This window comes from Hyla sarda, chromosome 4 (assembly GCF_029499605.1).
Source record: "Hyla sarda isolate aHylSar1 chromosome 4, aHylSar1.hap1, whole genome shotgun sequence".
In the NCBI taxonomy this organism is placed as follows: Eukaryota; Metazoa; Chordata; class Amphibia; order Anura; family Hylidae; genus Hyla; species Hyla sarda.
The window spans coordinates 412,064,517-412,089,795 of NC_079192.1; the positions used below are offsets into that span (position 1 = coordinate 412,064,517).

Consider the following 25,279-nt stretch of genomic DNA (forward strand, 5'->3'; position numbering starts at 1 on the left):
AAAAATCTTAATCCTTTCAATAATTATCAGCTGCCGAAGTTGAGTTGTTGTTTTCTGTCTGGCAACAGTGCTCTCTGCTGACATCTCTGCTTGTCTCGGGAACTGCAGAAAGTAGAAGAGGTTTGCTTTGGGGGATTTGCTTCTAAACTGGGCGGTTCCCGAGACAGGTGTCATCAGAGAGCACCAAGAAAAGAAGAACTCAAATTCAGCAGCTCATATGTACTGAAAGCATTAAGATTTTTTTAATAGAAGTCATTTGCAAATCTGTTTAAATTTCTGGAGCCAGTTTTTTCCTGGATAACCCCTTTAACTACTGACAGGGTGGTCCTACCTACAGGGGATAAATCACCGACAGGGTGGTCCTATCTAGAGGAGGCAAATTATATACGGCAGAACTACCTGCTGGAGGTTTCAGCTTACTAAAGGAATCTACATACTGGGGGCACCTACATAATGGGGAAAACTACATACTGGAGCAAACTACTTTAAAGGGGGTGACCTACTTCTACCTACTCCTTCTCAACCTACCTACCTACCTACCCCTTCCCACCAACCCACTTACCTACTCACTTTACTGCAAGTGACACCAAATGACAGAATTATTACCGTTTGGGACCCTGTAGGAGGGAAAAAGGGACAGAAAGTGCTGGAAAAGGGTAAAGCCCAAGATGTTTGCCTGGGGGGTTGTCCAAAGCTGAGTTTTGGTTAGAAGAAATTGTCCTGGTGGTCCGGGCCAGATTGAGAAGAGGGAACGAGAACTGATGGTAACAGGTTACACCAAGAATTGCGTTGAAGATAGCAAAAAGTTTTGCTAAAGGCAAAGATCTTCATCACCGTCCATTATTCTGAGAGACATTAGATTCAATCCCTCTATAAAGGCGACAGACAGGGCGCACTAGTCACGTACAGATGGCGGACATTACGACAAACCTCTCCTTATCTCCCCGGCAGCAGCTCTCTGATCCTCAACCTTCAGCAGCAGCAAAGAGAAAACCGCCAATCAGACTCTTTCCACGAAAGCGTCAAGAAATGCAAAATGTTCATCGCACAGCGGCCGCCCGCCAATGCCTACCTGGAAAGATGAACAGCTTCTTGCGTGTTGTGATCTTATCGCTGCTGCCAGACACATCGTTTGTAATGTGCTGCTAAAATGAATGGGGGCTAATGTAGCGACCTCCATGCCAGAGGAAATAGAGACTTTATCAGGATGTAACCTCTTAAGAGCCGATCCATGGCGATCCGGACCGTGCACACAACATGGAGAAAAACTCCCCAAAGTTTGTCCAAATTTAAACAGTCCAAAGGCTGCAGTTATCTCATAAAGCGCCCCCAAGTGGTGGTTGAATTTAAACACTTAAAGGGGTACTCCCCGCCCCTAGACATCTTATCCCCTATACAAATAATAGGGGATAAGATGTCTGATCGCCGGGGGCCCACAGCTGGGGACCCCCACAATCTTCCTGCTGCACCCCCATTTTTCAGCTGCATGGAGCAAGGAACAATCTGTGGCTGGTGACGGGCGATACAGGGGATGGAGCAGCAGAATAGCGAGTACAGCTCTGGAGTATAATACAGGATAAGTAATGTATGTACACAGTGACATCACCAGCAGAATAGTGAGTACAGCTCTGGAGTATAATACAGGATATAACTCAGGATCAGTACAGGATAAGTAATGTATGTACACAGTGACCTCACCAGCAGAATAGTGAGTGCAGCTCTGGAGTATAATACAGGATATAACTCAGGATCAGTACAGGATAAGTAATGTAATGTATTTACACAGTGACCTCACCAGCAGAATAGTGAGTGCAGCTCTGGAGTATAATACAGGATATAACTCAGGATCAGTACAGGATAAGTAATGTATGTACACAGTGACCTCACCAGCAGAATAGTGAGTGCAGCTCTGGAGTATAATACAGGATATAACTCAGGATCAGTACAGGATAAGTAATGTAATGTATTTACACAGTGACCTCACCAGCAGAATAGTGAGTGCAGCTCTGGAGTATAATACAGGATATAACTCAGGATCAGTACAGGATAAGTAATGTATGTACACAGTGACCTCACCAGCAGAATAGTGAGTGCAGCTCTGGAGTATAATACAGGATATAACTCAGGATCAGTACAGGATAAGTAATGTAATGTATGTACACAGTGACCTCACCAGCAGAATAGTGAGTACAGTTCTGGAGTATAATACAGGATATAACTCAGGATCAGTACAGGATAAGTAGTGTAATGTATGTACACAGTGACCTCACCAGCAGAATAGTGAGTACAGCTCTGGAGTATAATACAGGATATAACTCAGGATCAGTACAGGATAAGTAATGTAATGTACGTACACAGTGACCTCACCAGCAGAATAGTGAGTGCAGCTCTGGAGTATAATACAGGATATAACTCAGGATCAGTACAGGATAAGTAATGTAATGTACGTACACAGTGACCTCAGTAGCAGAATAGTGAGTACAGCTCTGGAGTATAATACAGGATATAACTCAGGATCAGTACAGGATAAGTAATGTAATGTATGTGCACAGTGACCTCACCAGCAGAATAGTGAGTACAGCTCTGGAGTATAATACAGGATATAACTCAGGATCAGTACAGGATAAGTAATGTAATGTATGTACACAGTGACCTCACCAGCAGAATAGTGAGTACAGCTCTGGGGTATAATACAGGATATAACTCAGGATCAGTACAGGATAAGTAATGTAATGTATGTACACAGTGATCTCACCAGCAGAATAGTGAGTAAAGCTCTGGAGTATAATACAGGATATAACTCAGGATCAGTGCAGGATAAGTAATGTATGTACACAGTGACCTCACCAGCAGAATAATGAGTGCAGTTCTGGAGTATAATCTGATCTTTGCATATTCACTTTCTTAAATGTGGAGATAAAGGAAAACAAAACCCATATTTATTGCCATATTTCCATGCTGCTGATTTCTATCACTCTGGAAACGATGTTACTCTTTATTAGGCATCCACTCAAAGCCCAAATACCCGAACCAGTGTTACAGACGACACCGGGCTCTGGGGACGGCCTTGGTAATTGATGACTCGCCGTATTTTTTGCTGCATTGGTTAGTAGAACATAAAAGGATCATTGGCAGCCGGTCCGCAGCTCTCCAGCTGGTATCTGTCAGCGCCGTTATTCTGGCGGCAGCTTCAACCACTGACAAAATCGCCCAAACCTGCTAAACCTCAACAATTGTAAAGGGATATAAAAAAATATATAAAAAAATAAAATAAAAAAAAGTTGGATTTAAAGGGATATTCACATCTGACAGCAGCTCGGCCTCCTCAGGACGGCAGGATATACTGTATATGTAAACCCTGCAAGCAGGCTAAGAGGGGGTTAAGGAAAACTGATCTCAAGATAGGCGTCTATGGATTTGCCATATATGTCCCAGATGGGATAATCGCGTTAAAGGGGTACTCCAGAACAGTTTGTTCCAAACGTTGAGCAGTGAACGTTGGAGTCCGGAGCTCGTGACGTCATAGCCCTGCCCCCTCAATGCAAGTCTATGGGAGGGGGTGTGACGGTAGTCACGCCCCTCCCATAGACTTGCATTGAGGGGGCGGGGCGTGATGTAACGAGGGGGCGGGGCTATGTAGTCACACGCTCCCGACTCCAGCGTTTAGAACAATTGGTTCCAAACGCTGAGCAGCGGAGTGCCCCTTTAAGGGTCTATTCACACATGCAGTTTTCTGCGCAGGATTTGAAGCTGTGTTCGGTCAGTTTACACTGAAATCCTGCGCAGAATACTGGCCGACTCTTCTGTGTACGGGTCAATACGGGGAGCGGACAGGGATGATTTCTATGGGAGTGGCGGTCGATAAAGTGCAGAACCTGACAGCACCTTGGTAGTGCAGCTCTCTCTCACACACCCACCCACCTCTCTCACACACCTCTCTCCCCCTCTCTCTCTCACACACACACACACACCTCTCTCTCCTGATCCCATAGAGACAACAGCAGTATACAGATAGAGCTGGAAGGGGAGGTGTATAACTATTCTATATACTGATCCCATAGAGAAAGCAGCAGTATACAGGTAGAGCAGGAGGGGGAGGGGTATAACTATTGTATATCCTGATCCCATAGAGAAAGCAGCAGTATACAGAGAGCTGTAGAGGAGGTGTATAACTACTGTATATACTTATCCCATAAAGATAGCAGAAGTATACAGATAGAGCTGGAGGGGAGGTGTATAACTACTATATATACTTATCCCATAGAGATAGCAGCAGTATACAGATAGGCCCAGATTTATCAAACTGTGTGAGAGAAAAAGTGGAGTGATTTTTCCATAGCAACCAATCACAGCTCCACTAACAAGAGCTGGAGGGGAGGTTTATACCTACTATATATCCTGATGCCATAGAGATAGCAGCAGCAGTATACAGATAGAGCTGGAGGGGAGGAGTATAACTACAATATATACTAATCACAGAGATAACCACAGCAGTATACAGATAGAGCTGAGAGGGTGTATAACTGCTATATATCCTGATATAGGACTGACCACTTCCTCTGACACATAAAATCCTCATTTTCTGTGGGACAGAATGGTGAACCGACCCCAGCCGATGTCTACTCAGTTCACCTGGGTGACCTCCAGCACCAGCAGCCTAATTAGATGACCAGTTGCAGTGATCAGACTCCACCCCCTTCTCTCTGCAAAGCCAGAGGATTCATGGGAAATGTAGGCAGCATTTGGCTGAAATCTATATGGCTGAAAACCCCATGCCTGCCACATCAGCTAAAACAGGTAAGCAGAAGGCATACACAAGAACCTCTACATTATTCTCTAATAATCGTCTTTACTGCACTAAATAAGTAAGTGACAAAAAGGACAGAACAAAGTGATTCCATGTCAGAGGGGCAGAGAGTTATCCTCCTATAACCTGGGATAAATATATGAATCCAGGGCGCCGTGCCACGCTGCGCCCCCTCTTCGCTTTTATCCAGGCATAAAAGAATGAACAAATGTGAAGGCCAGATGCCAGGCTGCGTACGGTAAGATCCTAGAATATGCTAAGCCACTAATTCCGGCAGAGCCATTTGGAAAATTAGAGGACATAGCGGTAGAAGCGACTCAAGAGATAACTGGCAGAGGACGTCGGCATCCCGGACGCCGCATTATCACTTGTAGGTTACAAAGGAGCAGAGAGAATTAGAACAAGGGTCATGTCGCGCTCCACTGACCCGAGCAGAACGGCAGCCATGTATTAAAACGTGTTGGACGCACGCGGGGGCGAAGAGACGCCGACGCCACGGTTATGCTCCAAGTAAACAGTTAATTAGATTTGGAAGCGAGCGGGCGCAGGAAGAATACAGAGGAACAGACACGGAATCATATTGTTTCATGGCGGAAGAGACACGAGCCCCCCGGAGGGGATTAGGAAACGTCAGAAATTTTATCATCAGAAATGGTTAATGGGAGAAGAAAAAAAAATTAAAATAAAAAAATCTATATTTAAAAAAAAAATAATAATAAATAAATAAAAGTCTCCTGCTGTTGCAAAACTACAAAAAAATTAAAAAAAAAAAAAAAAAAAAAACACACTACAAAAATACCCCTCCAAAAAAAAAAAAAAAAAAAAAAAAAAATGATATATATATTCACAAATTAAATAAATAACACAAATAAAGTAAATAAATAAAATAAATCTAATATTATATTATATATATTCATAAAATAAACAAACACAAAATAATGAAATGAAATAAAAAACCATAAAAAATCTGCAGGAAGGAGTCACAGGTAAAATTGGAGGGTAGCGCCGCTATTCAGTCGGATATCCTACAGCACAGTATGTCTGCCGCTGTTGCAAAACTACAACTCCCAGCATGCCCGGACAGCCTTCGGCTGTCCGGGCATGCTGGGAGTTGTAGTTTTGCAACAGCTGCAGACACACTGTTTGGAAAACACGGCTATAAACAGAAGTGAATGGTATTGATGGTAATCCTCGTGCAGTATACATTGTGACGACACTGCAGCTGCTGATGCCACAGGAACTTTCTGGTGCATTATTAGCAAATTTACAACTTTAACCCCTTCCCACCACAGTGATTCTTGGCGTCTGGGTTCTGCAGAATTCCTGCCGTGTGAACATGGCCTAAAGGGGAACCATGCAACAGATTTTAGAATACACAAAGCATTATATATACGCTGAAATCTTTATCCTCACCATCCCTGGGGGACGTTTTTTGCCCCCAGGGATGTTAAAGATGTGAAGTTATAAAAAATTCTCCCCTGTCTGACTGCTGGCCCCCCTCCCCGCTATCTCCTGTACGAGGTCCCGATAGCCCGCAGGAAGGGGGCGTGTTGACCACCACACGAAGCGGTGGCTGACACGCTCCCTCAATACAACTCTATGGGAGAGCCGGAGATTGCTGAAGGCCCTGCCATAGAGTTGTATTGAGGGGGCGTGTCAGCCGCCGCTTCGTGCGGTGGTCAACACGCCCCCCCTTTCTCACGGGCTTCCACAGCCCCGTACAGGAGATTGCAGGGGGCTCCTGCGGTCGGACCCCCGCAATCTGAAACTCATCCCCAATCCTTAGGATAGGTGATACGTTTTTCAGGACTGGACTACTCCTTTAGAGCATACCTGTCAGAAAAAAAAATAAAAAAAAACATATACATATACAAATATATATATATATATATATATATATATATATATATATATAAATATATATATATAAATATATATATATATATAAATATATATAAATATATATATATAAATATATATATATATATATATATATATATATATATATATATATATATATATATATATATATAAATATATATATATATATATATAAATATATATATATATATAAAAAAAAAAAATATATATATATATATATATATATATATATGTATGTTACTCAGTACCTCATCTTGATCATGTATATATAATCTTTATGTTTCTATCACCAATTTTTCACTAAAAAATTGCATATTACAGTTGCTTAATGTCTTTTCCAACTTGTCAAACGGGGCGTGTCCCTCTTGTCTTCATTGTGATGACTCCTCCCCATCCCTCACTCTGCTGACTCACTGCTCTCTGGAGCCTGGCAGCCGTGCTCTGTAACCCTTTCACTCTGGATTTATGCTGTACACACACAATGATTATTGGAGATTGCCTGTAAAGACGATGAGTAAAATGATGAGTGTGTCCCTTACAGCTTTCTATGTCATCCTTAAGCAGTCCTGTAATGCTGGGACTTGTAGTTTTCCAATAGTTGGAGGTACAGTGTTTGGATAACTTTTTTGCAGCAGTGATGCCTGCAGCTTTTGCAAAACTACAACTTCCAGCATGCCCAGACATCCTTCAACTGTCCAGGCATGCTTGGAGTTGTAGTTTTGCAACAGCTGGAGGCACACGATTTGGTAAAACTCTGTGTTACAGCAGTGTTGCTGCCGGCTGTGTTCCTCCTGCAGCCTTGTCAATCAGCCATCTCGTGTCCATGACCCTTGGACAGGCTCATGCTGGTGTGGGACTCATCAGTGTCTCAGGAGGTATGGTGACCCCTAGTGGTGGGATTTTCAAAGGCAGTTTTCTTTAATAAAATGTGAACTTTTTTTAAAGAAAAATATTTTAAAAAACTTTTTTTGCCAAGATGTACAACATATAAAAAGTTTTTATACCTGACAGTGCCCATTTAAAGGGGTACTCTGACCCCAGACATCGTATCCCCTACCCACATGATAGAGGATACAATGTCTGAACCCTCGCAATCTCCGGCACCCCGCAGCTATGAACATTTATTTTCAGAACGCCGGGTTCAGGCGCCCGTTGTCCTGACGTCACACCACGCCCCCCCATTCACGCCCAAAGCCGGAATTCAGAATATTCAGAATGCCTGGGTGCTGGGCCGGAGATCGCGGGAGGTCCCCCCCACCTTATCCGCTATTCTTTGGAGTACCCCTTTAAGATGCGGCACGGGGCAGCCTCAGATACAGCTGTATTTATCATGGGGTACGCAAGAGTACACACCGGTCTTCTTAAATTCCCACCCCTCTATGGTATGGCTTGGCTCTGCTATATGTCGCCTGCACAGGGGGTGGCAATGTGCAGGAAAAGGCTGAGGACACAATCACTTCTGCAGACCCTTCCTTCTCAGGATTCTTGGGGTCTCAGATTGTACAGTATCATAGATTATATGTATAGTCTCAGAGTCGCCAACATTCACACTATAAGGTAATATTGTAGAGATTCTCACCCGCTCCAGAAGCAGCTTCACCGTTTTTAAGTGACCCTCGTAGCAGGCGGACAGGAGAGGAGTGATGCCATGTTTATCTGCAGCCTAGACAGGGGGGGGAAAACAAAAACATCATAGACAAGAACATTAAAAGGGGTATTCCAGGGAAAAACTAATAGATAGATATCTATATCTATCTATATCCATCTATCTATATCTATCTATATCTATCTATCTCAACTGGCTCCAGAAGGTTAAACCGATTTGTAAATTATTTCTATAAAAAAAAAACTTAATCCTTCCAATAATTATCAGCTGCTGAAGTTGAGTTGTTCTTTTCTGTCTGACAACAGTGTTCTCTGCTGACATCTCTGCTTGTCTCGGGAACTGCAGAAGAAGAGGTTTGCTATGGGGATTTGCTTCTAAACTGGGCGTTTCCCGAGACAGGTGTCATCAGAGAGCACTAAGACAGAAAAGAACAACTCAACTTCAGCAGCACATAAGTACTGAAAGAATTATTATTATTATTTTTTTTTTAATAGACGTTATTTACAAATCTGTTTAATTTTCTGGAGCCAGTTGATATATAAAAGTTTTTTCCAGGATAACCCCTTTAATAACCAGATGTTTTCCAAACCATGTGCTTTCAGTTTAGTTGCAAAACTACAACTCCCAGCATGCCCGGAAAGCAAACGGGCTGGGGCATGTGGAGGAGGAGCTAGTTAACATTTGAAGATTATTTATTTATTTTAAAGGGGTATTCCAGGCAAAAACTTTTTTCTATATATATCAACTGGCTCCGGAAAGTTAAACAGATAAAAAATCTTAATCCTTCCAATAGTTATTAGCTTCTGAAGTTGAGTTGCTGTTTTCTGTCTAACTGCTCTCTGATGACTCATGTCCCGGGAGCTGTGCAGTTCCTATGGGGATATTCTCCCATCATGCACAGCTCCTGGGACGTGACATCATCATTGAGCAGTTAGAAAACTTCAGAAGCTAATAACTATTGGAAGGATTAAGATTTTTTAATAGAAGTAATTTACAAATCTGTTTAACTTTCCGGAGCCAGTTGATATATTTAAAAAAAAAAAAAAAAGTTTTTGCCTGGAATACCCCTTTAAATTATTATTATTATTTTTTTAAGAAAACACATAAGTGACACCTACATTAATATCAGCGCCTTTTGCTAAGAGATACTCCAGGATTTCATCCTGCCCGCAGTCCGCTGCGTAATGTAGAGGCTTTCGTCCGCCCTCCAGCGTCCGGTTGACGTCCACACCCTGCGCAAAAAGAATTAAAAAAAAACATTATAAATGGAAATAATTTTTGCCACTGGAACCCCGTATAAAGTGTTACATGAATTGTCGCTGCACTTTCAGGTTAAACTGCTCCATGTGTGTACATGAGGAGCGGCGCCATTTCTGCACATTATTAAACTTTTACTTAGTGTTTTTCACCAGTTTTCCCCATTGCAGACGCCATCTTTAAATTTCCGAATGGAGGGGGGGGGGGGGGGGAGCACCTTCTGAGACTGGTGGGAAAGTTAAGGGAGAAGCACCTACTACTAAGTTAGAGTAAGTAGGGTTAAGGGGTCCCAAATTTTAACCTGTCCAATTAAAAAAAAAAGAGGACCACCATTTAAAGGGGTACTCCGGTGGAAAACTTTTTTTTTTTAAATCAACTGGTGGCAGAAAGTTGAACAGATTTGTAAATTACTTCTATTAAAAAAATCTTTACCCTTCCAGTACTTTTTAGCAGCTGTATGCTACAGAGGAAATTCTTTTCGAATTTCTTTTTTGTCTTGTCCACACTACTCTCTGCTGACACCTCTGTCCATGTCAGGAACTGTCCAGAGTAGGATAGGTTTGCAATGAGGATTTTCTCCTGCTCTGGACAGTTCCTGACATGGACAGAGGTGTCAGCAGAGAGCACTGTGGACAAGACAAAAAAGAAATTCAAAGAGAAAATAATTTCCTCTGATGCATACAGCTGCTAATAAGTACTGGAAGGATAAAGATTTTGTAATAGAAGTAATTTACAAATCTGTTCAACTTTCTGCCACCAGAAAAAAAAAAAAAAAAAAAAAAAAATTTATTTATTTAAATTTTTTTATTTTTTTTTTTTTTTTTTTTTTTTTTTTTTTTTTACAGGATTTGCTGAAATTTGAGATTTTGTGACCATTTCATATGCGATGCTAAATCAGCTTTTTTTTTTTTTTTGAGAATTTTTGCACTTAATTACTCCAGGTCAGGCTCTTCCGTGCCGGTTTACGCAAGGTAGCTGTAACAGGTTATGTAACAGATGCCGCAATACACTTTCCCATTCGGTGAAGACCTGAAAAAAGAAAGTATCTTAACCCTTCAAGGACCAAACCCATTTTCACCTTAAAGGTGCACTCCGCTGTTCGGCGTTTGGAACAAACTGTTCCGAACGCTGGAGCCGGCAGCACGGGAGGTCATAGCCCCGCCCCTCAATGCAAGTCTATGGGAGGGGGCGTGACGTATGTCACGCCCCCTCCCATAGACTTGCATTGAGGGGGCGGGGTGTGACATAAGGGGGCAGGGCTATGACGTCACGAGCTCCCAGCTCAAGCATTCAGAACAGTTCGTTCCAAACGCTGAACAGCGGAGTACCCCTTTAAGGACGGGAGCATTTTTTTGCACATCTGACCACAGTCACTTTAAGCATTTATCACTCTGAGATGCTTTTTCTAATGAATTTGATATTGAGAGTTTTTTCGTGACATATTCTACTTCATGTTAGCGATACATTTTCGCCGATACATTTTCTTGGTGAAAAATTCCAAAATTTCATGAAAAATTTGAAAATTCAGCATTTTTCTAACTTTGAAGCTCTCCGCTTGTAAGGAAAATGGACATTCCAAATAAATTATATATTGATTCACATTCACAATATGTCTACTTTATGTTTGCATCATAAAATTGTTGTGTTTTTACTTTTTGATGACCTCAGAGGGCTTCAAAGTTCAGCAGCAATTTTCCAATTTTTCACGTAAATTTCCAAATCTGAATTTTACAGGGACCAGTTCAGTTTCGAAGTGGATTTGAGGGGTCTTCATATTAGATATACCCCATAAATGACCCCATTATAAAAACTGCACCCCTCAAAGTATCCAAAATGACATTCAGAAAGTTTGTTAACCCTTTAGGTGTTTCACAGGAATAGCAGCAAAGTGGGGGCAAAAATTCTAAATCTTCATTTTTTACACTAACATGTTCTTTTAGAACAAAAGGGGTAAATGGAGAAAAAGACCCCCAAAATTTGTAACCCAATTTCTCTCAAGTAAGGAAATACCTCATATGTGAACGTAAAGTGTTCGGCGGGCGCACTAGAGGGCTCAGAAGGGAAGGAGCGACAATGGGATTTTCGAGAGCGAATTTTGCTGAAATTGTTTTTGGGGGCATGTCACATTTAGGAAGCCCCTATGGTGCCAGAACAGCAGAAAAACACCCCACATGGTATTGGGAAACTACACCCCTCATGGAACATAAGGGGTACAGTGAGCCTTTACACCCCACAGGTGTTTGACGACTTTGTGTTAAAGTTGGACGCGAAAATGAAAATTTAAATTTTTTACAATAAAATGCTAATGTTATCCCAAATTTTTCATTTTCACAAGGGGTAGTATATGAAAATGTCCCCCAAAATTTGAAACCCCATTTCTCTCAAGTAAGGAAATACCCCATGTGTGGATTTAAAGTGCTCTGTGGGCGCACTTGAGGGCTCAGAAGAGAAGGAGCAACAATGGGATTTTGGAGAGCGAATTTTGCTGAAATGGCTTTTTTTTTGGGGGGGGGGGATTCATATCACATTTAGGAAGCCCCTATGGTGCCAGAACAGCAAAAAAAAATTAAAAAAATGAGCACATGGCATACTATTTGGGAAACTACACTCCTCAAGGAATGTAACAAGGGGTACAGTACAGTGAGCCTTAACACCCCACAGGTGTTTGACGACTTTGAATTGAATTTGGACGTGAAAATGAAAAATTTTATTTTCTTTTACTAAAATGCTCATGTTTCCCCAATTTTTCATTTATACAAGGGGTAATCGGTGAAAATGCCCCCCAAAATTTGTAACCCCATTTCTCTCGAGTAAGGAAATATCTTATATGTGGATGTAAAGTGCTCTGCGGGCGCACTACAGGGCTCAGAAGGGAAGGAGCGACAATTACATTTTGGAGAGAGTGTTTGGTTGGAATAGAAGTTGGGGGCCGTGTGTGTTTACAAAGCCCCCCGTGGTGCCAGAACAGCCCCCCTCCCCCCACATGTGACCCCATTTTGGAAACTACACCCCCTCACAGAATATAATAAGGGGTGCAATGAGCATTTACACCCCACTGGCGTTGACAGGTCCTTGTAACAGTCGGCAAACATTCAGCTGTTGCAAAACTACAACTCCCAGCATGCACTGACAGACCATGCCTGCTGGGAGTTGTAGTTTTGCAACAGTTAGAGGCACACTGGTTGGGATTGGGAAACACTGAGTTAGGTAACAGACTACTGCAGTGTTTCCGCGCCACTGTATGTTTCCTAACTCAGTGTTTCCAAACTCGTGTGACTCCAGCTGTTGCAAAACTCCCAGCATGCACGGTCTGTCCAGACAGCCAGAGGGAATGTTGGGAGTTGTAGTTATGCATCAACTGGAGGAGAACAGTTTGGAGACCATTGTGTAGTGGTCTCCAAACTGTAGCCCTACAGATGTTGCAAAACTTCAACTCCAAGCATGCCCAGGCATGCTGGGAGTTGTAGTTTGGCAACATCTGAAAAGCCAGATGTTGCCGAACTACAATTCCCAGCATGCCTGGACAGTCTGAGCATGCTTTGAATTGACATCTGGAGCAAAAAGTGCCCTTCCAGATTTCGGAGGTCTCAGGGCTTTGCACTGGGTGCCTGCTGAATGATTTCAGCATGCATCCCGGTCCGGTCCCCGCCCGGCGCAGACCAAAATACCCACGGACGTAAACGTACACCCTTGGTCCTTAAAGGGGTACTCTGGTGGAAATTATTATTTTTTTTAATGAACTGGTGCCAGAAAGTTTAACATATTTGTAAATTACTTCTATTAAAAAATCTTAATCCTTCCAGTACTTATTAGCTGCTGAATATTACAGAGGAAATTCTTTTCTTTTTGGAACACAGAGCTCTCTGCTGAATCATGACCACAGTGCTCTCTGCTGACATCTCTGTCCATTTTAAGAACAGTCCAGAGTAGGAGAAAATCCCCACAGCAAACATATGCTGCTCTGGACAGTTCATAAAATAGACAGAGATGTCAGCAGAGAGCACTGTGGCCACGATGTCAGCAGAGAGCACTGTGGCCACGATGTCAGCAGAGAGCACTGTGGCCACGATGTCAGCAGAGAGCACTGTGGCCACGATGTCAGCAGAGAGCACTGTGGCCACGATGTCAGCAGAGAGCACTGTGGCCACGATGTCAGCAGAGAGCACTGTGGCCACGATGTCAGCAGAGAGCACTGTGGCCACGATGTCAGCAGAGAGCACTGTGGCCACGATGTCAGCAGAGAGCACTGTGGCCACGATGTCAGCAGAGAGCACTGTGGCCACGATGTCAGCAGAGAGCACTGTGGCCACGATGTCAGCAGAGAGCACTGTGGCCACGATGTCAGCAGAGAGCACTGTGGCCACGATGTCAGCAGAGAGCACTGTGGCCACGATGTCAGCAGAGAGCACTGTGGCCACGATGTCAGCAGAGAGCACTGTGGCCACGATGTCAGCAGAGAGCACTGTGGCCACGATGTCAGCAGAGAGCACTGTGGCCACGATGTCAGCAGAGAGCACTGTGGCCACGATGTCAGCAGAGAGCACTGTGGCCACGATGTCAGCAGAGAGCACTGTGGCCACGATGTCAGCAGAGAGCACTGTGGCCACGATGTCAGCAGAGAGCACTGTGGCCACGATGTGAGCAGAGAGCACTGTGGCCACGATGTCAGCAGAGAGCACTGTGGCCACGATGTCAGCAGAGAGCACTGTGGCCACGATGTCAGCAGAGAGCACTGTGGCCACGATGTCAGCAGAGAGCACTGTGGCCACGATGTCAGCAGAGAGCACTGTGGCCATGATGTCAGCAGAGAGCACTGTGGCCATGATGTCAGCAGAGAGCACTGTGGCCATGATGTCAGCAGAGAGCACTGTGGCCATGATGTCAGCAGAGAGCACTGTGTTCCAAAAAGAAAAGAATTTCATCTGTAGTATTCAACAGCTAATAAGTATTGGAAGGATTAAGATTTTTTAATAGCAGTAATTTATAAATCTGTAACTTTCTGGCACCAGTTGATAAAAAAAAAAAAAAAAAAAAAAAAAGTTTTCCACTGGAGTACCCCTTTAAGTATCAGGGCGTACCCATACGCCCGCGGTCCTTAAGGGGTTAAAGGGGTATTCCAAGGAAAAAAACTTTTTTTTTCCCCATATCAACAGTGCTCTCTGCTGACACATCTGTCTGTCTCGGGAACTGTCCGGAGCAGAAGAGGCTTGCTATGGGGATTTACTGTTACACTGGACAGTACCTGAGACAGACAGACAGACAGGTGTCAGCAGAGAGCACTGTGGTCAGACAGAAAAGAGCAACTCAACTTCACCAGCTGATAAGTACTGGACGGATTAATTTTTTTTATAGAAAGTAATTTACAAGTCTATAACTTTCTGAAGCCAGTTGATATGAAAAAATAAAATAAAAATAAAATGTTTTTTTTACTGGAATACCCCTTTAACACTGTATGGGAATAACCTTAGAGATTGATAACCTGTCGCCTATCGGGTCCCGCGGCTGCCACCTTCTGCGCAATTTACTACAGGTTCAGCAGCTCCAAATATACAACCTGGAAATATCACTGAGTAAATAAAGATCATTTTTTTTGTTTTTTTTCCTTCATTTTGCTGCCGACGCATCACAAATGTTAGTTCGTTATCTGTATCCGAATGCTGAAGGCAAAGAATGGCGCTGCGCCAAAGGAGGCATTAAACTGATATATATATATATATCCACTGTATCTATTGGAGGAGATGGCGGTGCGGTACGGAACCAGGAACGGTATAATAAGGGACGAGTCTCCCCAAGCTCATTACATGGGAATTCCTCCAAATTTATCGTTTTAACGCCGAATCTCCGTTTTTTTTCCCCCCTAAGAGGACGAGCGCATCAAAAAGCTGCAAATCAAATAAAATACACAAGAATTGGAAATATATGAATACTCTACACCGAATGGTGTATAAAGGGATATGTTCATCCTGAAGTGAAGCCGCCGCACCGTTCTCTATTTCCCCTGACTACTATACAACAGTGTTTCCCAACCAGGGTGCCTCCAGCTGTTGCAAAACTACAACTCCCAGCATGCCCGGACAGCCGAAGGCTGTCTGGGCATGCTGGGAGTTGTAGTTTTGCAACAGCAGGAGACATACTGTGCTGTAGGATATCTGACTGAATAGCGGCGCCACCCTCCAATTTTACCTGCGACTCCCTCCTGCCTTTTATTTTAAATTATTTTGTGTTTATTTGTTTTTTATGAATATATATAATATTTTATTTTATTTATTAACTTTATTTTTTTTTTATTATTTATGAATGTATATATATATATATATATATATATATATATATAAAAAAATATATATATATATATATATATATATATATATATATATATATATATATATATATATATATATATATAATGTATTTAATTTATTATTTTTGGTATTTTTGTAGTGTATTTTTTTATTTAATTCATTTATTTTTTTTAAACTGGGATAGGTCATTAATTTCGGTCATAAAAGTTCTGCTGCCTCTTCATTACATAGAACAGCGCCGTACGTGCATCGTTATAACAGACTAGAGGGGTGTTTCCCAACCAAGGTGCCTCCAGCTGTTGCAAAACTACAACTCCCAGCATGCCCGGACAGCCGTTGGCAGTCTTGGGGCGGAGTACCCCTTTAAGTAACACAACATGAAAAACGATGCTTCAGAGCGGCGCTTCCTGCCATCCGGATAGAGAATAAGTCCTCACAGAAGCGATAAACATTACAAAGAATTTACTAGTACATACAAATAGTGAAGGGATGACGCGTTTCAGGTCCATCCACCTATGAAAGATTAAACTAATTTGAAAAGCGTCGCCTCCAGTATTTGTACCTAATATTAAATTCTTTAAAATTCACAATCTTGCTTCCATGACGATTTAAATCCTCTGTCCGGATCGCGGGGAGCGCCATTCTGAAGCATCTCTTCTCAAATGCTGTATTCTTTGACTGCCTGCTGGGAAAGGTAAGGAAGGAGCCCCCTCCCCCCCCCTCAAGGTAAGAGAGGAGCCCCCCCCCCCCGCGCGCAAGGTAAAGTGAATGGCTATATGAGGAGGTGTCTGGTTATATGAGGGGGGGGGGGGGGGGGAATGACTACATGAGAGAGAGGAGATGACTATATGAGGGTGGGGGAGTAGCTATATGAGAAGTAATGGCTATATATGGGGGGGGGGGGAGGCTAACTACAGAGTAACAAAGTTCATAAGGTTGAAAAAAGACCAGAGTCCATCAAGTTCAACCTATAACCCTAATGAGTCCGTACTGAGTTGATCCAGAGGAAGATAAAAAAAAACCTCATACTAGAGGTAAAAACTCCTTCCCGACTCCAAATATGGCATCGGAATAAATCCCTGGATCAACGTTCTGTCCCTATAAATCTAGAATCCATAACCTGTGATGTTATTATTCTCCAAAAATGCATCCAGACCCCTTTTATATTCTTTTACAGAGTTCCCCATGATCACCTCCTCCGGGAGAGAATTCCACAGTCTCACTGCTCTTACAGTAAAGAACCCCCGTCTGTGCTGGTGTATGAACCTTCTTTCCTCTAGACGTAGAGGATGCCCCCTTGTTATAGATACAGTCCGGGGTATAAATAGATCATGGAGAGATCTCTGTACTGTCCCCTGATATATACGTATAACTATATGAGGATAAAGCGCTATAGGAGGGAGAGGGAATGGCTATATGAGGAGGAATGACTAAATGGAGGGAGGGGGTGGCTATATACATTTTATATAGCCAACCCTCTTCATACAGCCCCCATATAACTGTTCCCCCCCCCCCCCCCTCATGTAGCCTTGTCCCCCCCCCCCCCCCCCCCCCCCCATTTGAGCCGTATAATCATTCCCCTCATAATAAGGGTGACTGGCTATATAAAATGGAAGGATTGGACATAAAATTGGGGGGGGGATTCACCATTTGTTTATTATATCGCAATTGCATATCGAAATTAGGGATCGACCGATATCGTTTTTTTTTAGGGCAGATACAGATACCGGGAGGTCATTGATTTTAAGCGGACGCTTTAGATCAATGAACTGCAAGTGGCTTTTGCGGTGCCATAGACCGCCGCCGCCACCCGCTACTCACCCCCTGCCTATCCGGGGGTCCTGAGTCCTATCACCGCAACCCCCCTGCCGCGCCGCGCCCCCCCCCCCCCGCAGCACAACGCCCCCCCCGCGTCGCACCCCCCCCGGCCCCATTGCCTCCCCCATCCCCGGTTTTATAATGACCTGTTCCCGGGGTCCACTCTACAACTGGCTCCGGTGGCGTCGCGTCACATCACTCGTCATTGCGCACAGCGTAACGCAGGACGCAGCAGGAGCCAGAGGTAGCGTAGACTCCGGGATCAGGTAATTATAAAACTGGGGATGGGGGAGGCAATGGGGCCGGGGCAGTGCGGTGGGGGGTGCGACGCGGTGCGGTTGGTCGGGTTGGTGGGAGGGCGGTCGCGGTGGGGGCGGTGCGGGGCATTATCAGCAAGGTAATTGTCAATACCGATAATGCCCAAAATCGTGATTATCGGCCGATAATATCGGCCAAACCGATAATCGGTCGATCCCTAATCGAAATCCCAATATTTCCGCACATTTTCCCCCAAATCATACAGCCCTAATGTGGCGCAATGTGTCCTGAATCTCCTCTGCAGGATCTTTATATTTATCCCATTCACACTATAGAAGTAATGCCAAAGCCAATCCTACCCCCGGGCACGTGCCCTCCTCTGCCCTCACCACTGACTTCAGTAGGTAAACATCACAAGTGCGGCCATGTCTCTCGTCACATCACAAGTGCGGCCATGTCTCTCGTCACATGACAAGTGCGGCCATGTCTCTCGTCACATGACAAGTGCGGCCATGTCTCTCGTCCCATGACAAGTGCGGCCATGTCTCTCGTCACATGACAAGTGCGGCCATGTCTCTCGTCACATGACAAGTGCGGCCATGTCTCTCGTCACATGACAAGTGCGGCCATGTCTCTCGTCACATGACAAGTGCGGCCATGTCTCTCGTCACATCACAAGTGCGGCCATGTCTCTCGTCACATGACAAGTGCGGCCATGTCTCTCGTCACATCACAAGTGCGGCCATGTCTCTCGTCCCATGACAAGTGCGGCCATGTCTCTCGTCACATGACAAGTGCGGCCATGTCTCTCGTCACATCACAAGTGCGGCCATGTCTCTCGTCACATCACAAGTGCGGCCATGTCTCTCGTCACATCACAAGTGCGGCCATGTCTCTCGTCACATCACAAGTGCGGCCATGTCTCTCGTCACATCACAAGTGCGGCCATGTCTCTCGTCACATCACAAGTGCGGCCATGTCTCTCGTCACATCACAAGTGCGGCCATGTCTCTCGTCACATGACAAGTGCGGCCATGTCTCTCGTCACATGACAAGTGCGGCCATGTCTCTCGTCACATCACAAGTGCGGCCATGTCTCTCGTCACATCACAAGTGCGGCCATGTCTCTCGTCACATGACAAGTGCGGCCATGTCTCTCGTCACATCACAAGTGCGGCCATGTCTCTCGTCACATCACAAGTGCGGCCATGTCTCTCGTCACATCACAAGTGCGGCCATGTCTCTCGTCACATGACAAGTGCGGCCATGTCTCTCGTCACATGACAAGTGCGGCCATGTCTCTCGTCACATGACAAGTGCGGCCATGTCTCTCGTCACATGACAAGTGCGGCCATGTCTCTCGTCACATGACAAGTGCGGCCATGTCTCTCGTCACATGACAAGTGCGGCCATGTCTCTCGTCACATCACAAGTGCGGCCATGTCTCTCGTCACATGACAAGGCGCGGCCCCTCCAGGCCTGAGCTCTCCGAGGAGACGGAGGTTACGGGGCAGGACGTGTTATCTGTAGAAGCGCTGTCATCTCCCGATTTATTAACATTCTCTTTGTAATGGACGGCGGCCATAAAGCAGAGACACGCAGGGAAGTTACCGTAGTGCCGTAATCTCCTGTCCCCACCGCCGCCTATCATCCCTCACGAAGTCCATACAGAAGACACGTCAGGTAACCACTAGAGATGAGCGAACTTACAGTAAATTCGATTCGTCACGAACTTCTCGGCTCGGCAGTTGATGACTTATTCTGCATAAATTAGTTCAGCTTTCCGGTGCTCCGGTGGGCTGGAAAAGGTGGATACAGTCCTAGGAAAGAGTCTCCTAGGACTGTATCCACCTTTTCCAGCCCACCGGAGCACCGGAAAGCTGAACTAATTTATGCAGGATAAGTCATCAACTGCCGAGCCGAGAAGTTCGTGACAAATCGAATTTATTGTAAGTTCGCTCATCTCTAGTAACCACCACCTGCCATGGAGTGGGGGGGGGGGTGTCACTCTGTGCTGCTAAATGCCATGCTGAACGCTGCCAGACACCTCCGATTCTTAGATGGTTGACCAGTCTAAGCCCGGGTTCACACTGAGGAGATTCCGTAGGCGGCTCATGCCGTCCCTTATAGACAGCAATGCATTTCTGAATGGGTCCGCCAAAAAGATCCACTCAAAAATGCATTGCTGTCTATAGAGACGGCAATGCAGTCTGCACGGTCCTAGCGCTGCCCATGGGATCTCAGGCGGAAATCCCTTCCGGAGATTCCACAGTGTGAAACTGGACTAGGGGTCTATTTCCGCTCGAAATTCCACCTTAAAGGGGGTTATCCAGGAAAAATTTTTTTTTTATATCAACTGGCTCCAGAAAGTTAAACAGATATGTAAATTACTTCTATTAAAAAAATCTTAATCCTTTCAATAATTATCAGCTGCTGAAGTTGAAGCTGACATCTCTGTCTGTCTCGGGAACTGCACAGAGTAGAAGAGGTTTGCTATGGGGGATTTGCTTCTAAACTGGACAGTTCCCGAGACACGTGTCATCAGAGAGCACTTAGAAAAGAACAACAACTTCAGCAGCTCCTAAGTACTGAAAGGATTAAGATTTTTTTTTAATAGAAGTAATTTACAAATCTGTTTAACTTTCTGGAACCAGTTGATATATATGAAAAAAACAATTTTTTCCTGGATAACCCCTTTAAATTACAGCCCATAGACTTCTATGGGATTCCGCACTCCCATTCACACTTCTGAATTTCCGCTTGCGGAAATTCAGAAGTGTGAATGGGAGTGCGGAATCCCATAGAAGTCTATGGGCTGTAATTTGAGGCGGAATTCGGCAAGTAGGAAGGTGTTAACCAGGATTATTCAAAATGAAACTGTTTTCTTCTGAAAACAGCGCCACCCTTGTCCTTAGGTTGTGTGCAGTATTACAACTCCGCTACAGTCACTTCAATGGAACAAAACCGCAATACCACACGCAACCTGATAACAAGAGTGGCGCCCGTTCTGGAAGAATGCAGTTCGTTTTTTTCTAACCTCTTTACCAAATGGCAGGAGAGGTCATTGGCTCTAATAAAGGTCATCACAGCCTATAATGCCTGTTATCTGATTGGCTGTGGGATATTCTGGCCCCGCCTCCTTTTAAAACCGGGAACATTCACTAATGTCAGAGGAAGAGGAAAAAGAACAATATTATCTGACGTAAAACATTGACCTAAAACCTGCGGCTACAAATTCTACAAAATGTGCATCAAACACATTCACAAAAACCCCAAAACCACCAAAAAACAGAACATAAAGGGGAAGTTGGTACTTGTGAAAGTTGTGGAGAGAGGGATCCTAAAGAGAGCGATTCTTATTAAAAGAGACCGTGAAGACAAAACGGACACTGTGTTATACCCATTGTAGGGCCTGAACCATCTCTATGGGATATAGTAGTTATACACCTCCCCTCCAGCTCTATCTGTATACTGCTGCTGCTGCTGCTGCTATCTCTATGGGATCAGGATATATAGTAGTTATACACCTCCCCCCAGCTCTATCTCTATGGGATATATTAGTTATACACCTCCCCCCCCCCACAGCTCTATCTGTATACTGCTGCTATCTCTATAAGATCAGGATATATAGTAGTTATACATCTCCCCTCCAGCTCTATCTGTATACTGCTGCTGCTATCTCTATGGGATCAGGATATATAGTAGTTATACACCTCCCCTCCAGCTCTATCTGTATACTGCTGCTGCTATCTCTATGGGATCAGGATATATAGTAGTTATACACCTCACCTCCAGCTCTATCTGTATACTGCTGCTGCTGCTGCTATCTCTATGGGATCAGGATATATAGTAGTTATACACCTCCCCTCCAGCTCTATCTGTATACTGCTGCTGCTGCTATCTCTATGGGATCAGGATATATAGTAGTTATACACCTCCCCCCAGCTCTATCTGTATACTGCTGCTGCTATCTCTATGGGATCAGGGTATATAGTAGTTATACACCTCCCCCCAGCTCTCTCTCTATGGGATCAGGATATATAGTAGTTATACACCTCCCCCCAGCTCTATCTGTATACTGCTGCTATCTCTACGGGATCAGGATATATATAGTAGTTATACACCTCCCCCACAGCTCTTTCTCTACGGGATCAATATACACTGCTCACAAATAAATAAAGGGAACATAAACAACACAATGTGACTCCAAGTCAATGACACTTCTGTGAAATCCCACTGTCCACTCTGACAATCAATTTCACATGCTGTTGTGCAAATGGAACAGACAACAGGTCTAAATTATAGGTAATTAGCAAGACACCCCCCAATAAAGGAGTGGTTCTGCAGGTGGTGACCACAGACCACTTCTCAGTTCCTATGCTTCCTGGCTGATGTTTTGGTCACTTTTGAATGCTGGCGGTGCTTTCACACTAGTGGTAGCATGAGACGGAGTCTACAACCCACACAAGTGGCTCAGGTGGTGCAGCTCATCCGGGATGGCACATCAGTGCGAGCTGTGGCAAGAAGGTTTGCTGTGTCTGTCAGCGTAGTGTCCAGAGCATGGAGGCGCTACCAGGAGACAGGCCAGTACATCAGGAGACGTGGATGAGGCCGTAGGAGGGCAACAACCCAGCAGCAGGACCGCTACCTCCACCTTGGTGCAAGGAGCAGTAGGAGCACTGCCAGAGCCCTGCAAAATGACCTCCAGCAGGCCACAAATGTGCATATGTGTGTGTGTGTGTATAATATATATATATATATATATATATATATATATATATATATATATATATATATATATATATATATTATGAGAGATATATAAATAAAATGTTTTTTTATTCATATATTTATTCAAAATACTCATATTTAGAATAAATATGAATAAAAAAATAAATTATATATATATATATATATATATATATATATATATATATATATACATACATACACACACACACACTTTCTTTATTCATATATTTATTCTAAATATAAGTATCATTTAGAATAAATATATGAATAACTAAAAAAAATAAATATATGAGTGTCTGTAATTAATGAGACACACAGAGGGGATGAATGATCATAATGACTGTGAGTGCATAATAGATATATATATATATAAAAATCAAGAAAGCGAGATGCTGCCTCAGCACTTAGGGTGAATATAGGAGGAACAGGCTGCGGCGAGTGACAACAAGGACGATTACTATTCCGTGGGAAACGTCAGGACATTTGCTGAGGTCGGGGGTTATTTCTGACAAATATGCAGGACAGGTGCTACCTACACATACCGGCCGGAGGGCGATCAATGATGATAAAAGCGCCAGATTCTGGGCTCAAGGGCGACCGCAGGAACAACCATGTAGTAAACAATTCTATATGTTCTCAACTGTATCTGGCTGGTTCCAGTATGTGTTTCCCAACCAGGGTGCCTCCAGCTGTTGCAAAATTACAACTCCCAGCATGCCCGGACAGCCTAAGGCTGTCCGGGCATGCTGGGAGTTGTAGTTTTGCAACAGCTGGAGGCACATTGGTTGGAACATACTGCTGTTCTTTATGCACCCCATTCAGATCTACAACTGCCCACGCAGAAGGATAATCTGCCTCGTGTGAACATAGCCATACAAGGAAACTAGAGAAGTCCGTGCCGAGACCTTGTGCGATTATCTCCCGGTGACAAACGTCCAAGGTTCAAAAAGTTCCTGATGGGTCCAAAAGTTATTCCCCGTCCTCGCCGCCGCCAGGTGACTCAGCCCTGTCACTTATCAAAGCCATGAGAAGTTGTAATATACTTTGTGCATCGATCCTGAAAAGTTTTCACCATCTCCGCTTGCTGTCAGTGAACGAGAAGCCTCATTGTTTAAACGTGTCCCTGTCACTTTTTTGACACGACGGAGTATCGATCGGTCAAGGGGTCCGAGACCATCACTGAGCAGGAAAAAGGAGCTGATGTCTCCCAAAAAACAGTGCCACCCCCGCCTTGTGGACAGATGAGACCAAGATAGAGCTTTTAGGTAAAGCACATCACTCTACTGTTTACCGAAAATGGAATGGGGACTACATAGAAAAGAACACAGAACCTACAGTGACATATGGTGGAGGTCAATGATGTTTTGGGTTGTTTTGCTGCCTCTGGCACTAGGTTAGGGATCGACCGATTATCGGTTTGGCCGATATTATCGGCTGATAATCGCGATTTTGGACATAATCGGTATCGGCAATTACCTTGCCGATAATGCCCCACCCCCGGCAAGAGACGACCATCGCCACCGCTGCCCCATTGCCTCCCCCCATCCTCTGCCCACATACCGCTGCCCCATTGCCTCCCCCCCATCCTCTGGCCACATACCGCCGCTGCCCCTTTGCCTCCCCCCCATCCTCTGGCCACATACCGCCGCTGCCCCTTTGCCTCCCCCCTCCTCTGCCCACATACCGCCGCCGCTGCCCCATTGCCACCCCCCATCCTCTGGCCACATACCACCGCTGCCCCTTTGCCTCCCCCCATCCTCTGGCCACATGCCGCTGCCCCATCGCCTCCCCCCTCCTCTGCCCACATACCGCCGCCGCTGCCCCATTGCCACCCCCCATCCTCTGGCCACATACCGCCACCGCTGCCCCATTGCCTCCCCCCATCCTCTGCCCACATACCACTGCCCCATTGCCTCCCCCCCATCCTCTGGCCACATACCGCCGCTGCCCCTTTGCCTCCCCCCCATCCTCTGGCCACATACCGCCGCTGCCCCTTTGCCTCCCCCCTCCTCTGCCCACATACCGCCGCCGCTGCCCCATTGCCACCCCCCATCCTCTGGCCACATACCACCGCTGCCCCTTTGCCTCCCCCCATCCTCTGGCCACATGCCGCTGCCCCATCGCCTCCCCCCTCCTCTGCCCGCATACCGCCGCCCCATTGCCTCCCCCCATCCTCTGGCCACATGCCGCTGCCCCATCGTCTCCCCCCCCCCCCCATTCTCTGCCCACATACCGTCGCCACCCCATCGCCTCCCCCCACATACCGCCGCCCCATCGCCTCCCCCATCCCCAGTGTTATAATTACCTGTTCTCGGGGTCCGCGATCCTTCTGGCTCCTGCGCTGTTGCTATGTGCTGCACTGCGCAATGACGAGTGACGTCCCCAACGCGACGTCAGCGCGTACAGTGATAGCGCAGGACGCGACGGAGCCAGAAGGATGGCGGACCCCCGGGAACAGGTAATTATAACACCGGGAATGGAGGTAGGCGATGTGGCAACTGTGGTGGTTAGACTCAGGACAGACAGGGGGAGAGAAGCGGGCGGTGGCGGTCTCTGTTACCGCAAAAGCCGCTGCAGTTCATTGATTTAAAGCGCCCG

The 25,279-nt window shown here is 45.1% G+C and overlaps 1 protein-coding gene across 1 annotated transcript in view; it reads right to left on the bottom strand.

The window, feature by feature from the left end:
• The window catches only part of MTPN (myotrophin), a 44,382-nt gene that overhangs the window by 12,355 nt on the left and 6,748 nt on the right, over positions 1 to 25,279 (bottom strand). Inside the window, exons 2-3 of the mRNA XM_056517738.1 lie at positions 9,413 to 9,526; positions 8,268 to 8,351 (exon numbers count right to left, since the gene is read on the bottom strand). Of these exons, the coding sequence (XP_056373713.1) occupies positions 8,268 to 8,351; positions 9,413 to 9,526 (198 nt within the window). The remainder of the gene's footprint in view (positions 1 to 8,267; positions 8,352 to 9,412; positions 9,527 to 25,279) is intronic.